The sequence below is a fragment of the Juglans microcarpa x Juglans regia genome, chromosome 1S (genome assembly GCF_004785595.1).
Source record: "Juglans microcarpa x Juglans regia isolate MS1-56 chromosome 1S, Jm3101_v1.0, whole genome shotgun sequence".
Taxonomy (NCBI): domain Eukaryota; kingdom Viridiplantae; phylum Streptophyta; class Magnoliopsida; order Fagales; family Juglandaceae; genus Juglans; species Juglans microcarpa x Juglans regia.
Genome location: NC_054595.1, coordinates 30,014,744 through 30,030,735, shown reverse-complemented (window position 1 = coordinate 30,030,735; position 15,992 = coordinate 30,014,744). Strand labels below are relative to the sequence as shown.

Below are 15,992 nucleotides of genomic sequence, written 5' to 3'. Positions count from 1 at the left end.
GAATTTTGGGCTGATCCGAGAGTTCTAAGTGAGATGCCGTGCGGTGTTTGTTCTTATTTTTGAAAAAAGTTCCACTTGGTTTCTTGATAAATTTTGGGTTGTAAATGGTGAGTGTTGCGAGATTGTTGCCGTGTATGGTGTTGTGAAATTGTTGGTTGTTGCTGTGTAACAAAAACCCAAATTTTTGGCACTGTCTTGCTGTGTGCCGCGGTTGCACCATCGCCTTGTACAACTGTGATCTTTCAGATTATTCCACTCAACGTGTGTATGTAATTTTCCATCAAGTGATATTAATTGGCTTTATAACTGTTGTTTAATTATAAATTGTTGGTTTATTGGAAATATATTGTATTTGTTGAAGTGTTGGGCTTTAAACGGTGTTGTGAAAAAATGGGCCTTGGGCCGTCGGAGTTGTTGAGATTTTAAATGTAATTGGGCCTTGGGCCGGATTGGAGCATCGGACTATACGTGTATTTGTGAAACTGTATTTCAGTGTTTATTAAGAATTTGTAAAATGAATTATTTAAATGCGTATTCCAATAAAATGTTGAAAAAACATATTTATCGTTTTATTAAATTGTGCGGTAATGTCACGAAGTCTGTTGGATATTGATATTGTTGCGTGGGTGCGTGTGTTTCACGACCCCAAGTCGAGATGGGGCATTATCTCGGTGGAGCTCCTCTGGTCACTCGGGAGCATAACAGACTGACGTGACGTCCTCTGAGTTGTCGCAGGGCGACAACGGGAACGGACGAGACGGTAACGCTCTCGTACCGATTCCGTGACCTTTGGTTGGCGAGGTTAGAGGATGCTTGGCCATGTACGCGCTGGGCGCGGAACTAGGCATCGCTCGTTACGAAGTCTCATGAACGGACGTTACCCGTGATGTGACGAAGAGAGCCAGGGTGTGCGAACGGTCCATAGGGGAGACCTGGGTGCATGCGTAAATTCATAATAAATATGATTGGGACAAAAATGAGATTTTTGGTGTAAGTATAAAAATGGTATTTTTGGAGAAAATGAATGTAAGTTGTTATTTTGTCCGCATGGGAACACGTGTTTGTATAAATGTGTTTTAAATCTCTTAGATGTTGTTTTGGTTAATTACTTCCTGAGATGTCATAATCTCATAGTGGTGTTTACCCTACGGTTCCGTTTTATGGTGCCGTAGAGTTTGACGCAGAGCCCGAATATGAACCTGAAGGACCGACTCTGCCAGAAGCTTAAGTCGCTGTTATGTTGTTCAGTGTTTGGGACTTGTTTCCCTTATGTTATTTGTTTTCTTTAAATTATCTAACGGAAGACTGTAAAATATTTGTAAAGTTATTTTACTGCTTTTTGAACAATTCTGATACTTAATAAAGTAAGACCCTTTTATTTTTTTCTCCGCTGCGAATATTACTGTACATTTAATGTATATTGTACACATTTTGAGCACTGGCAGTTGAGGTGCGTGATCCGTGTGGTCATCATCCCGGTGTCACGAACTCCACAAAAAACACACGTGGGGGTCAAGGGCGCCACACTCGTTTTCCCATCTCTCTCAAGCTGTCACAGTCGAATATAAGGCCTCAGAACTTACTTAGAGTTTATATGTTTGTTGGTCCATGGCCATTTTAAGTTCACTAGTATTTCCTTCTATGTTGTTAGTTCTTTTATTAACTTGGTCCCTTGGGTTGTAATTAGGTCTTGGCCCCTAACACTTCAATAACTTGCTTGTAGATCCCTATGTCTGTTTAGGTCCAGCTTGTGGATATCACTATGCAATGAGCACGGGAAAATCGGATAATTAAGGAAATTTGCAGTCATAGAGTGCATAAGTGTCATATAATTCATTTGAAAAAAAGTGAATAAATACGAGACTTACATAAAAATAAAAAAAATAAAAAATTAATTTCTTAATAGTGTACTATATTCTTTTTTAAAATGATTGCATAACGTTTGCGCACTTCACGACTGTACCTAACATTACTCTTTTAGATTTTGAGAGAGATTTGGATTTGGGTGCTAGAGTTTTGGGTTGCTAGGGCTATAAATAAACCAATCTGTTCAATAGCCAGCTTGGTGTTCATTCGGTTAAACTCGAATTGAACTCAACTAGTGAAAAAAAAAAGCTCATTCGTGAAAGCAGATACCCACTAGTTTTGTAAATGACACATACTCGAGAAAACTCGACTCGACTCGACAAGACTCATTAAGGCCCGCTCGTTTATGCTCAAGTCCACTCGTTAACTCGACTCGATTAAAACTCATTCATATATTGATAAATATATACATACACTATGTATATATACATATATATGTATTAGTTAATAATATAAGCAAATCACTTTTATAATTAAATATATAATATGTAATCTAATTATTTATGTCTATATAGTGAATATACTTTATAGGTATATTTTATAATTTGTTTAATAATTAGTCGATAAAATTTAATAATTTCATATACTAGTATGTGAGAACCATATAAGAAATAGATATATACTATCATATTAAGTATATATATTAATAACATGTGTAGGTATATAATATATTATTATTTTGGACAAACATCAACTAGTTAGATATTAATTATTTATAAATTTTTTTAAATTTTATAATTTAATAGAAGTTCTACTTGTTAGTTGTATAAATTTAATATAAGATTTTTTATTTATTTAATTTATTAATTATTAAATCTTATTCAAAAAATAAAAATAAAACCTTAACAATTGGAGCTCGACTCGAACTCGTTTGTGGGATGAGCTCAAACTTGAACTCGAACTCGAGTTGAGAGTTTAGCTTATTAAGTTGAGTTTGAACAAAGAATAAAAAAAAAATCTCGAACTCGAATATTTTGAGTCGAGCTAAATTTGTCAAATCAAAGACTAGCTCGACTTGGCTCAATTACAGCCCTATGGGCTGCGATGGCTTGAGGAGAGAGGGAGAGAGATTATATGGGACTAGCTGAGGTCAGTTAGATTGGGTCTAGGTAGACAGTTTAGATGAGATGAAATGTTTGAATAGTAGTTGAATAAACTATTATTAGAATATAATTTTTTAGTATTATTTTTATTTAAAAATTTAAAAAGTTTAATTATTTTTTATATTTTTATATAAAAATTTAAAAAAATTATAATAATAAAATGAGATAAGAATATTTATGTATCCAAATCCATTTTAATCTTTGAAGTTTTTACAATGGTGAGTCGGTGACTTAGCATCCTACCATTGCCTCTTGACATCACATCCTAGAAGGAATTATGAAGTCATTCGAGGGAGGTAGGTAAACTTAAGTGGTGGTTATGCAAACTCGCCACGTGGGTACTGGGCAGCCATAAGGCCTCGTATGTAATTTTGAGCCCGGAATAAATGTATTATGTACGGGCCCTACTTCAATATTAGTCCCAGGAAATCCAACCCCAAATAATGCGTTTTCTTACCTATTTTTTTTTCAAAAAAAAAAATATATATATATATATATATACAATTTTAAAAGTGTAAGTCTCGTTTCATTAAAAATAAATAAATAATTTTGAGATTAACGTAAAAAAAAATATATTTTTAATAATAGATTTTATTTTTTTAAAATAAAATGTACGAGATTTATATATTTTAAAATTATATATAATATTATATTATTTTTTGAAATATTTATTTTTAAAATAAAATGTACGAGATTTATATTATTTTTTGGAATATCTATTTCAATTTCAGTACAACAAAATGATATCTTGGACATGAAATTAGAGGAACGACAAATCAGATAATTGCTGTTTTCGCGCGATTGGGAAAGAGGGGGGATGGAAATGGGCCAAAGAGCGTGAAAGAAGTGGGAGAGCAGGAGGTAGGAGATAGTGAGGGTAAAGCTTAAATTGGGCGTGATTGAAAAGTCAAACTAGGGTGGAGGAAAATAAAATGAATCACGAGCTCAGCAACTCGCTCAAACAAACCAACCCGCCCTCCCTCGATCGGCCGAAAGACTGGAAGACACAAATAAATTGATCATGATGAGGGTGTTGTGTTAGATAAGCTAATACATGTGATGCGTATAGCTACCCCCGTCCCAGTATTATAGGTAGGAGAGCTTTAAATATCAGCTTCACCCTCCTTCCTTGATGAACTTGCTTCTACCAAACAAAATTCTCTCTACTTTCTCGCTCTATTTTTCTCGAGAGTCTCTTCGCACGATCTCTTGATCTCCTGACTGCGAGCGATTATCAGTAAGAGCTATATATTTCTCACCTCTTTCCTTTCACTTCTGCTTAATTTTTTAAATTCATTTAATTTGAGAAGCCGCATATATATACACACACGCGGCGCTACTAGCCAAAACTCATGAAGAGTTTCATGTGTCTGTTTATTATTAGTAACAAGTGATCAGAACAAATTGTTCTGAATGCTAAACAAAAGCAGCCAGCGCAAGCACTCTCTTTCTTCTATTTCTAAACCTAGATTTTGTTCCTTATCATGTGTGCTGAACACTGTACAGTGGCTAATGAAGTGGTCATGGTTGATGAAATTCCATTTCCCAAGGAGATTGTCGCCACAAAGCCCTTGTCGCTCTTGGGTCATGGTACACAACTTTGTCTTGCTTGATTTATTTCTTTTTGCTACCAATTAATTATAAGATTGTTAGGTTTAGTTTAATTAGTATCATGCTATTTTATATTTTGTGGATTATGACATATATATATATATATATATATATATATATTGTATTTTGGGTTTGACAGGAATTACGGATATTGAAATACACTTTTTACAAATTAAGTTCACAGCAATTGGAGTTTATTTGGAACCCAAAATTGTGAACCATCTACAGCAATGGAAGGGGAAACCTGAAAAAGCCCTCGCTGAGGATGATGGCTTCTTTGATGCGCTTATATCTGGTACAGTAATTTCTGTTATTCAAGTCTATATATATATATATATGGTTAATTTGCTGCTGCAACCAATCTAAGATATAATATTATTCGAGATATAGCATCAACTCACTTGTCTACTTAATTAGAGGCTAATTAATTTTAAACTTCCCAATGCTAATTATATGATAATTAAACCATATATATATATATATATATATATATGTATGCAGCTCCAGTAGAGAAATTTCTACGAATCGTGGTGATTAAGGAGATCAAGGGGTCCCAATATGGGGTGCAGCTAGAGAGCGCAGTGAGGGATCGATTGGCTGCCGATGATAAGTATGAAGAGGAGGAGGAGGCAGCCTTGGAGACACTCGTTGAGTTTTTCCAGTCTAAATATTTGAAGAAAAATTCCATCATCACATTTCATTTTTCAGCAACTTCTGCCACTGCCGAGGTATATATGCAGCTATAATTAATTAGTTATATAGTTACGTCAGATAATTTGCGTACATATGCTAATTAAATATTATTAAATGCTGATACGTACCAACCCTGCATGCATATTATATATATGTATATTCGTGTCTATATTGGTTTTAGGTTGCTTTTTCGACTGAAGGGAAGGAGTCGTCGAAAATAAAGGTGGAGAACGCAAACGTGGTTGAGATGATCCAGAAATGGTACTTGGGAGGAACTAGAGGGGTGTCTCAGACAACCATATCCTCCTTAGCTAATACCCTCTCTGCCGAGTTATCTATCTAAATGAAATGAACATTCATCATTTTGTTCATTTCTAGCTAGCTAATTAATTACGTCTTATATGCATGGGTTGATTTTGGTGCTGCTACCTACCTACCTACCTACCTAGCTTCATGTTAATTATATATGCTCGATCGATCGCTCGCCTGATCATTTGGAACTTTTGTCCCTCGACTGCAAAAGCCTAGCTGCTTGGTTTGCTTGATCTATATGAATAAGATGCTTTTTTTTTTTCAATGATGAGTCTTAATTTGCTGCCCAAGTACTGATGCTGTGCCTCTTCTCCCTCTCTGCAACAATTATATTTTATTTCACAACAGAATGGTGGAATGAATTTATGATTTCAGTGGGTGCGTAGGAATACAAATCAATGAAGTTTAAAAAGTAAGAAATGGTTTTTATAAAGTATAAGACGTACGACTTATTCTTTTCTAATAAAGTTTTTTTTTTTTTTTTGGTAAATGTAACACTTTCTAATTTATCTTTGCCACTTGGCCGCCAGAATAAGTAGCGAAAAAACTATAAAGTTAGCCAACAGCCTTGTCATGTGACCATCCCAAGTTTCCAACCCGCAGTTTCCTCCTCCTTTAGTTAAGTATTGACTTGGTTCTGAAAAATGCTGGGGAGGTTTGAAAGTTAGGTGAGGTCGTGAGAGAGTAGGATACTTGGGAGTTGGTAGCTTCTAAGCTATGTTTAGTTTAGTTTAGTTTAGTTATAAGATTAAGCTGAATTCAATCTAATTTTTAACTGAATCTAATATTTAAATACTGAATTTTTAAATTATTAAATTTATCTCAACTTAAAACTTCCTTATACATGAGACTTACAACTTTTTTCAATTTAACATATTTTTATATGTGAGACCTACAATCTTTTTCAACTTTTCATAAAAAGTATTAAACTTATCTTAACATTCAAACACATTTTAAACTCAATTTAGATAAGCCTTACATAACTTCTCCACTACTTAACTCACTACTATTCATACGAAACTAAGCTTGACTCAACATCGATCCAAACGTAACCTAAAACGAGCTTTCCACCGACCTATTCTAACCTTAGGTTGTGTTTGGTTGTTGAGTCAAACTTAACTCATTTCAATTCATCTCAAACAAATTATTAATGGAGTCTACTACTTTTTCAATTTCTCGTAAAAAAAATTAAATTCATCTCAACCCACTTCATACATTTCAACATAAAAAATTAAATTCATCTCAATCTAAAGAAATTAAATCTATCTTAATGAGACCTACAAAATACTACTATTCATAACTAAACTTAACTCAACTTAATTCATCTCAACATCTAATATAAATATTTTCACTGGATTTTAATTAACATTGTTAAAAAATGAAATAAAATAAATTAAAATTAATAATAAATTACGATAAAATTAATAAAGCAAAAGAAAAAAAAATTAAAACTCATTAATAGCGTCACGTTACGGCAGGAGAAGGGAGAAAATTTACAAAATCGATGCACTTAATTATCTTTGATGAATACTGTGTGGTTACGTGATCCTAACAAAACCAAAAACTATAGAAAGAATAAATACGACCTAACAAGACATCTATACAATCCAAGGAAACAAGGAAACCCCTAGTCAGGGGTGATAATATATGGCACGACTCGTTAATTTAATAGGAACAATATACGATAATAACGAATTTAAATTTAGTCTTAACCGGTTCGGGTCAAAACGGGTTCACCCGTTAAGACACGATTGCTTAACAGGTTGATAACGGATCAACCCGTTATGACCCGTTAAGAAAGTTAAAGTTACAATTTTACCCTTATGCCTAAAAGTAAAATTGTTGGGATTTTAATTTCGATATTTTTATTGTTTGGATTGTAATTTTGGATTTGTAGTTAGTTTTATATTTTTTATAGATATTATGATTTTAACATTTATATAAAATTACGCTAAATTTAATTAGGTCAAACATGTTAATTTCGAGTTTGTTCAACTAATTTACATAAACGGGTTGAAACAGGTCAGGTCGGGTTAACCTATTTCATAGTATTTACTAACGAGTCAAAACAGGTCGACACGACACAACCAATTATGTTAATAGATTGTGTTAAAGTTTGAGATTTTGACGCGATAAACTTAACAAGTCATGTTTGAGTTGACTCATATAGTATAATATATATGTTTTGACATGACACAAACACGATCCGTTAATATAATTTGACACCCCTACCCTAAAAAAAACCAAAATAAATAAATAAGCCTATGCCGTACACAATTCTCGAATATCAAGGACCCTCCCTTTGTTAATATAAAAAATTGCACAACAAATCATAATGGATCAAAGAATTATCCACGGCTCACAATGATGGTTCTGATATTTACGTGGTTCGGCGTAATGCCTACTTTCACAGGATGTTTGGGAACGAAATCCGCTATAAAGGACGATTTTACAATCTCTCATTACCTCACATATCCCTCAATACAATTGAGTAATTTAGGATCTCGGGAGCTTGAAGAAGATGCCTCTCTTAAGGGAAGATCTGTTGAAATTATTGTGTGTTTGGTAGAGTCTGTACGTAGGGAGTTTCTGTAGATTTGTGAAGATCTCCTCCTTATATAAATGTCTATTTTCTTGAAGTGATTGAGTTTAACTTGCCTTGTGAAATATTTTTCTTTTAGGAGTCTTGAGTTTTTTTCCTAATCTTTTCTTAGTCTTATCTCTTAACTTAATTTTTAACTTTATCTTGAGACTAAATTATAAGTGTCTGATTTGACCCAATTATATGTGTGGGCTAAATTCTCACGGCCAAACCACTCTCACGGCAACGCTCCTCCCAGTCGCTCTCCCTCATGATCACGGCAAGAGACTCGTACGCACCGCCGCGAAGCGCCTCCACGCTCAAACCAAGAAGCAAGCCACAGCACGGCTCGAAGCCCAGCAGCCCTTCACGTTGGACACTGCACAGCGACGAGAAAACCGCAAGCCTCCACGCACGCCCAGCAAGCCACCATGTCTCCTCCACAGGCGAGCAACAATTGGCAAGCTGCAACACCACTAAGCTGTAGTCTCAATTCCATATGTTTTGAACCCATCAAAACAGAGCACCGTCAGCAACAACAGAAAACACGGCGACTCTACAACGGAACCACAGCCGCGACTTCACTGCCCAGACCATGCACGACCGTGAAGGCCCTCCAGTAACTATCACACATACACCACATTGCGGCATCTCGCACCCGCGGACGAGAATCATCACGCAGCCAGAGCAACTGTGTCCTTCATCGGAGTAAGCCTCAATCACCGACGATTTTTGCTCCAGCCACTTTAGTCCTCGGCCACGTCTCCTCCATCTTATTTCGCCACTGTAGGGGTTAGTGTATATATATATATATATATATATAAATGAGTAGTGATAAACATACAATACTTTACACAACACTTTTCACAATACATGTTATAAAATAATGATATTTTTGTAAAATAATGTTAGTTTTATAAAGTATTTTACAAAAATATCTCTCATTTTAAAATATTATTATATAAAATGTTGTATAAAGTGTTGTATTTATCATTTTTCTGTATTTATATATTGACGACATATCAACGATTCTAATAGACAAGTGGTAGCCAGTGTTTTTTATAAGCTATTATGTGGCGTCAATATTTATAAGTTCACCATTTATTCCTGAAAAAAAAAAGTGTAATCGGATTTTCCTGAATAAATCGCTAGTGTTTTTTTTATAAGCTATTATGTGGCGTCTTGTGCAAGAGGTTTGTAATAAATGTTTTGTTATACATCAGTTACTATTTACTTCCATATTTTATATTTGATAGTTTTTTTCTTTTTTTCTTTTATAAGGTGTGGAGTGTAGGATAATAAATAGTGACTGATAAAAAAAATTATTATTATAATAACAACAACAAACTCATGTGAATTAGGAGAAGCTAATATGTCGACGGCGGCTATGCTGCTCTTGTTACTATCAATGTAGAGTAACACTTAGAGCCACCGTTGAGAGCTCACACTTTTAAATATTTAAAAAAAGAAAAATTACAACATCATTAAAAGACATTTAAAAAAAAAATTACAACATCATTAAAAGACATTTAAAAAAAAAAAAATCCCAGAAAGACTAATATTATTGATCAATGTATGTATACTGTAAAACATTTTCCCTTTTTTCCCGATTGCTATTTGATTATATTTAATAACTCGTAGACTCAGCCGGCTGCCCTCACCAAAACTTATTTATTTGACATTAGACCCTCCCCTTAATATATAATATTGTCCTTCTATATATATATATATATATATATATATATATATATATATATATATATATATATATATATACCGGTTGATGGGGGCAACCCTCTGAAATTAGTTGGCAAGGAAACATAACCTAACCACTGTAATAATCTCCCACGATCAAAGTTAACTTTGAATATTTGACAGGAGAATAATTTAGTCAATCAATATTGCTAGTCTTGATCTTAATATATGTTTATGTCAAAAACCTTTGACCCAATTGATAACTACCCCCTTGATTCACTCTCTCCATTGTCTAGGAAAAAGAATGCAAGATTTCTTTTTATTAACATTCCAAAATAATTATATAGAGAACGGTTTTAATACAAGATTTCCTTATCCAGTCGACATTCAACCAGTCGGAGATAATGTCTTTGCTAATCTGATTTCCGTGTCGTCTTAAGATCATGCTGCTAGACTTCAACAACAATTGTGCTTTGTACTGTTGTCTTTGTATTGAAAAGCTTGGGGTAAAAAAAAAATTAAGTTTATTGGTATGAAGTTAACAAACAAACTATACGAGTTAAGGATGTGTTTCACAGCTTCTCACACACGATCACCTACAACCAAAGAAGAGTGTGGCTTGGGAGTTCTAGAGAACACCTCAAATGCCTAAGTCAGTAAGAATAATGGAGATCTCTCTCTAGCCAATGAATAAGACGATCCTCATTATCATACCTTTATGGTATAAATACAGCCCATGATGTTTCTGTTGCTATGCGATAATTATTTTATCCATTATTTGAAATTTAACCCACAAGATATTGAGACTTGGCTCATTTCAGATAAGTTGTTAGCCCTTCAACCGAAGTCTTCAAACAGTTATTTTTTCAGTGATGACTCTTATATACTTGAAATGAACTAGGCCCTTGATTAATTTGGTTATTGGGCTGACCCACGATACGACCCAGCCCGTAGAGGATTTGGCCCCTTCCAATACAGATTCTTGTATATTGGCAGCATTTCAGAGAACAAAAATTACCAAGAGGTTTATGTCCTGCCATCCAGTTTTTTATAACTCAACAAAACTCAAATCTACAATGCCTTGGATGAGGATTTGGTGCAAAATAAATATTAAACATAACATGAAAATTCTAAAATATTATCTCAATTTATTTGTATTATTGTAAACTAAAAACGGCGCTTCACATCCTCAGTCTTGAATAGTGCTCGTGCCCATTCCTGGCACCTTTATATCAAGGTAATGTCCTCAGTACGACAAGGATTCTCCCCCCCTATAGAAATTACGGTGCAAACAATAGAAAATAAAAATAAACGAGCAATGAGACCAATAAATTGCATCTAGGCCCTTGTTCCTTGGCTTGAAGGGACCGTTGCAGTAGCATTATAAAATCCAACTAGTGGATTTGTCGAATGCGGTTGTCATCCGCATCCGTGAAAGAAGTACTACAACCATTTGTTCTGGAGTCGTTAACGAAGATCTTCACATCTTTTTCCCTAGATTCTCGATTAGGGAAACCTGTAACATAACCAGATAGCTAGAATCAGACAGTTTGAGTAGCTGGAGGCCCTTCAAAGGAAAGCACAGTAGAACCAGAGTATGTGCTACATTTGCCGACAGGAACGAAGTAGAGGGGGAGTCCAAATGTGTCACACGTGTGGTGGTAGGTGGCAGGAAAACACGCTGGCACATCAAAAATTTGTACGGCTTGGGTAGTTTGTGTGGATCACGCAGCAGTCGTTTGGAAACTCCTTCACCAAAGTTATGAAGATCAGCGACTAGTGAACAAAGTGGCAGAGCATAGGTGGCAATCCGACAGTTGAAAAGTGACAGATTAGACATTTCCAATCTAATAAAAAAAAAAAAAAAACCCCGAAAAAGCTATCATGTAGCGATGAGGAGGGGGAGGAGCAAGCTCCTCCTGTCCGATAAAGGTTTACGGTTGAGGTAGTGTAGGTTTACGACAAAGGTTCCATAGGGAGAGTCGGTATTCCAACTGAATTTCCTATATTGTTAGTCACTTCACCACTATGCATTTCGGGTGTGCTTAGCTAAGAAACATATGCAGATTTGTATTTGCACTGAAATACAATTCTTGCGTTTAGACCTGGATGGTCATGTTGAGATGTCCTTGCAGGAGAGAGATGCCAGCTAGCATGTCACACATTGCTCCCAATGCGACCAACACAAACTCTGCCATTAGAATTGCCAATTGCCAATACACTAAGCAGTCAGTCTCGCAGTGCTTGTTGATTTGGCACGGTTTGATTCCAGTGGTCAACGTATTGGACATCAAAGCTGCACCTAGTTCTGTTGCATGCACTTTAAACTAAAATTGCAATGCTCAATGGAAGGAGAGTTGATTCCACATAGATCTGAAGTCAATTTCTTGTTTGACATTTCTCCGTTGAAAAGCGAACGAATGGATGAAAATGATATTAAAGCTCCAAGAGTATGACCCGAACTCAATCAGCTCAATTTTCCGCACGAGACTTGAAGCCCCATAAAGGGGCAGAGAGACAGAAGCATCTTAAATTGTGATCTGCCTAGCAGCAATACAGAGAGGCATCTGCAGTCTCTCTCCACTTCCAGCCAAACAAATGCAATTCCTGAACCTAAATCTTCGTCCCATGTCCGGGTTATCATAACAAATCTAAATTTCATATGGTGACAACAAAGCCAAAAACCATATGGCAACATCTAAAGCTCTTTTCAGGCCCCAGTGCGCTCGTCGACAGAACTACATAAATGAGAAGGCATCTTGTCGAGGCCTATGATACAACATTGACTTGAAGAGCATACATTCTTTCCAGTTTTTCATTCAGGGTCCAACTGGTTAAGCTATAAAACGCAGAGCCTGGAATGGGGAAAGGAGAAGGGAGAGAGAAGAAATGGTGATACATTTCAAATCAAAGCTGATAAGATCCAAATTGATTAACCAACCCATCTTTCTAAAACAAAACTAAAGGATTTCCAGGTTGCATTCTCATCAAATCAAGTTATAAAGACATTTGTATCGTAAACCACAAAGACTTCCTACACAACTGAAAAGTTAAAAGACACTCCATAAAGGAACACGACCAAATACGAAACAAAATGATTTGCATTTTACGCACGAACAGGATTCCCAGCTCCAGCAGGACGAGGTGCTTGCCCAGGCTGACCAGGCCTTGGCAGATCATCCTGAAAAGTCACAAAGTTGCAATGAACTATGTCTAGGAAATCATATAACTTATCAGTGCAGACAGCAATCTACCAGAATCAGTTCAATGAAGCAATAAAAACCCACATGGTTAGTTTTCAAAAAATAAACCCGTTCATGATCTCCAGGTAGGTACAAAGCAAATGGAGGAAACAAGTTAGACATCTTGTCCAAGTACAAGCAATACATTTCACAGGGGATCACTACACTAGAACTCAATGTAGCAGAAACATCAGAAAACCTCATAAGAAACCTGACAGTTTAAGCAGTAGCAAATCCATTGTTTTGAGTCCCTAAGGATAAATTACCGTAAAACCATTAGATAAATTTTTTTTATAAGTAAACCCATTAGCTAAACATCAACTATCAAAATCCTATAAGCCTTTTATCAGAGAAAATGCAACTAGTTTAGTTCAACAATAATGTCATAAAATCTATAGAAGAAGAGGTTGTAGATTACAGGCTATATAACAACATGAAGTCAGGCTTGACATAAGAGGACATTCTGCAATTGTGTTCCCTACTTTAGATGCTACTTGACGAACTAACACTGACTGATTAAAGGTTGAATTTAGAGAACTTTCATACTAATTGTTCTTGTGGGCTTCTTCGTCCTCAATGGGGCTAGTTTACGTGATTTTCTTGTATCCATCTCTAGCTTCTAACTTGTAACTTGATGTTGTCTATGTATACTTCTTGTGTACTTGGACTTCGCCTATTTACTTGATTTAATAAAATCTTACTTTACCGATAAAAAAAGATCTAAGAAAAATTTCAGCATGTTCAGGAACTGTTTCGGGACTCAATTAAAAATCTCTGTTGGAAGGGAGAGATTTAGTAGAGTTTTTAAAGACTTTTTAGAAAATAACAATCAGTACAAGAACCTAATGTATGACAATTAAAAGGTAGATAATAAATATAAGAACGTCTATTTCTTCTCAAATCTTGAATTACATGAAATAAAATCGAAGGCAAATGCAATTTATAATCAGAATCTCATCATCAGCAATGTAAAGATCATCCATAAACAAGCAGAAAACTGAAGCATATTATCCAAAAGCATACCCTACGCCTGATGAAGCGCTGTGGCGGCTCGCGGTTCCTCCTATTAGTGCGAGAGCGAACCCGCACAACGTGCGAGTGAATCGCACATGAAACACAATACAGCATCTTTGCATACAGCTTGGGAAGAACATATTCTGCATAAAAGTGTAGATTTAAGCGACCATATACATGCTAGAAAAAATTGTGAAGGAAGGATGCGAGGATAATGGTATTACGGTCATAGACGCAGGCTTCTTGGACATCCCTAACTGCAGCTTGCTCAACAATGTTCCTCACAAGGAACCTCTTGATTGCCTTGTCCTTTTTTTGTTTTTTACAACACAAAACCCAAATCACAAGTCAACATACACAGTTTTAAGTCATATACACCCAAACTTTCAGTCACTTATATAAGTTCACGTCTAATACACAACCACAGATGGAATAAGTATTCAGTAAACTTGGCACAATTGAAGCAAAATCCAAAGATCATAGATGATGATAAACAGAAACAGTCGCAATTAACGTTCTCGATCATTGTGAAACATTCCCATTTATTGGAACGGAATTGTACAATTCATCTTTGTTTTTTACATATTATCCACACAAGCACCGTCACACAAATAAGCAATCTAAATCACTGCTTCGCACACGTCATAGAAACATATATTACTACGTGCTTCCCCCAGCTGAAACCCATAAAAATGTCTGAAGAGGATTTTTATACACACGAAGATTTCTAATATAGATTGACACAATTACATAATATGCAGAAATACCTTGGGGCAGCATTTGCCGCAGTTGGAGCAGCGGATAAACTTAACGTGGCCACGACCGTGCTTGTTGCGTCCTCCATTCCTGCGCTTGAAAGTCTGCAAATAGGAAAAAAAAATATGGGAGAGAGATTATGAAATACGGAGAATAAAACAAAGAAGATTGGAGGGTTTATTTACGAAGATCTAACTGACCATGGTTGCGGGGATGGAGAGACGGAAGAGATCTGAGGCTTATGAGTCTCCGGCTCTGGCTTGCTAGGGTTTTACGCCGCTCTGGAGACTGATGTTGGCTGGTGCTACCGAAAGATGAGAGTGCGCACTTTATATTGGAAACTCCCACGGCGCACCCTAGCGAACAAAGTGATAATAACGGATAACCCCCTCCTTTTTGTAATAGTTTTACTTTTCTCCCATACTTTCTCTAATACTAGTATACTATTCAACTTCACACCCATCAATCGCAAATAATTCACTAGACAAATGACTCGTTATACAAATTATTTTATCTTATTTTATTTAATTATTATAAATTTTTTAAATTATCAAATAAAATATAATAAACAATTCAACTTTTTAAATCTCAAAATAAAAATAATATTATAATAATATTTTATTCAATTTTTAACTTTTATCTTATCTCATATGTGTAATCAAAGACTAAATATATTGTTTTGTTTTCATTGGCATTTAACAAGAGATAACACCATCACATGTAGGCCTGTGCAGAAAAACTGCATAACTGACCCGCCCAAATGAACCGACCCGACCCGTCCAATAAATGCGGGTGAAAAGTATTTTCGAGTCGAACTCGTAAAACGCCGATTTCAACCCGCCTAAAATCACACCCTAGCTCTCTCATTACCTCTGTCGACTCTTCCCAACCCAATCCACCCTCTTCACCTCTCGCTTTCTCCCATTTTTCTCAACTTTTCTCTATTTAAGGATTGAGGCCGCAGAGGACGCTCTGTTCGACAAGTTCACTGCCGATGAGATTGAGGCCGCCGACATCTTGCTCCATCTCCCTCAACTATTCTTTAAGTCTAAGAGTTGCTGCAAATTTCCTTCATAGGGTGCCACAAGAAAGAGATCTCTGGGTCTCCAATTTATCTAA

General features: G+C 35.7%; 2 protein-coding genes across 2 annotated transcripts; one reads left to right on the top strand and one right to left on the bottom strand.

The window, feature by feature from the left end:
• The first annotated feature begins 4,037 nt into the window (after positions 1–4,037).
• On the top strand, positions 4,038–5,847 carry LOC121246517 (probable chalcone--flavonone isomerase 3). The gene is made up of 5 exons (XM_041144696.1): positions 4,038–4,206; positions 4,476–4,559; positions 4,720–4,875; positions 5,082–5,308; positions 5,455–5,847. Coding segments are annotated over exons 1-5 (630 nt in total). The 5' UTR covers positions 4,038–4,205; the 3' UTR covers positions 5,617–5,847.
• A 6,964-nt stretch (positions 5,848–12,811) lies between these two features.
• On the bottom strand, positions 12,812–15,238 carry LOC121246518 (40S ribosomal protein S26-1-like). Its single transcript, XM_041144697.1, has 5 exons — positions 15,074–15,238; positions 14,885–14,977; positions 14,342–14,426; positions 14,127–14,260; positions 12,812–13,042 (listed from the first exon to the last, which is right to left on the bottom strand). The coding sequence occupies exons 1-5, from the start codon at positions 15,074–15,076 to the stop codon at positions 12,968–12,970; spliced, it is 390 nt and encodes a 129-aa protein (XP_041000631.1). The 5' UTR covers positions 15,077–15,238; the 3' UTR covers positions 12,812–12,967.
• Between the last annotated feature and the right edge of the window lie 754 nt (positions 15,239–15,992).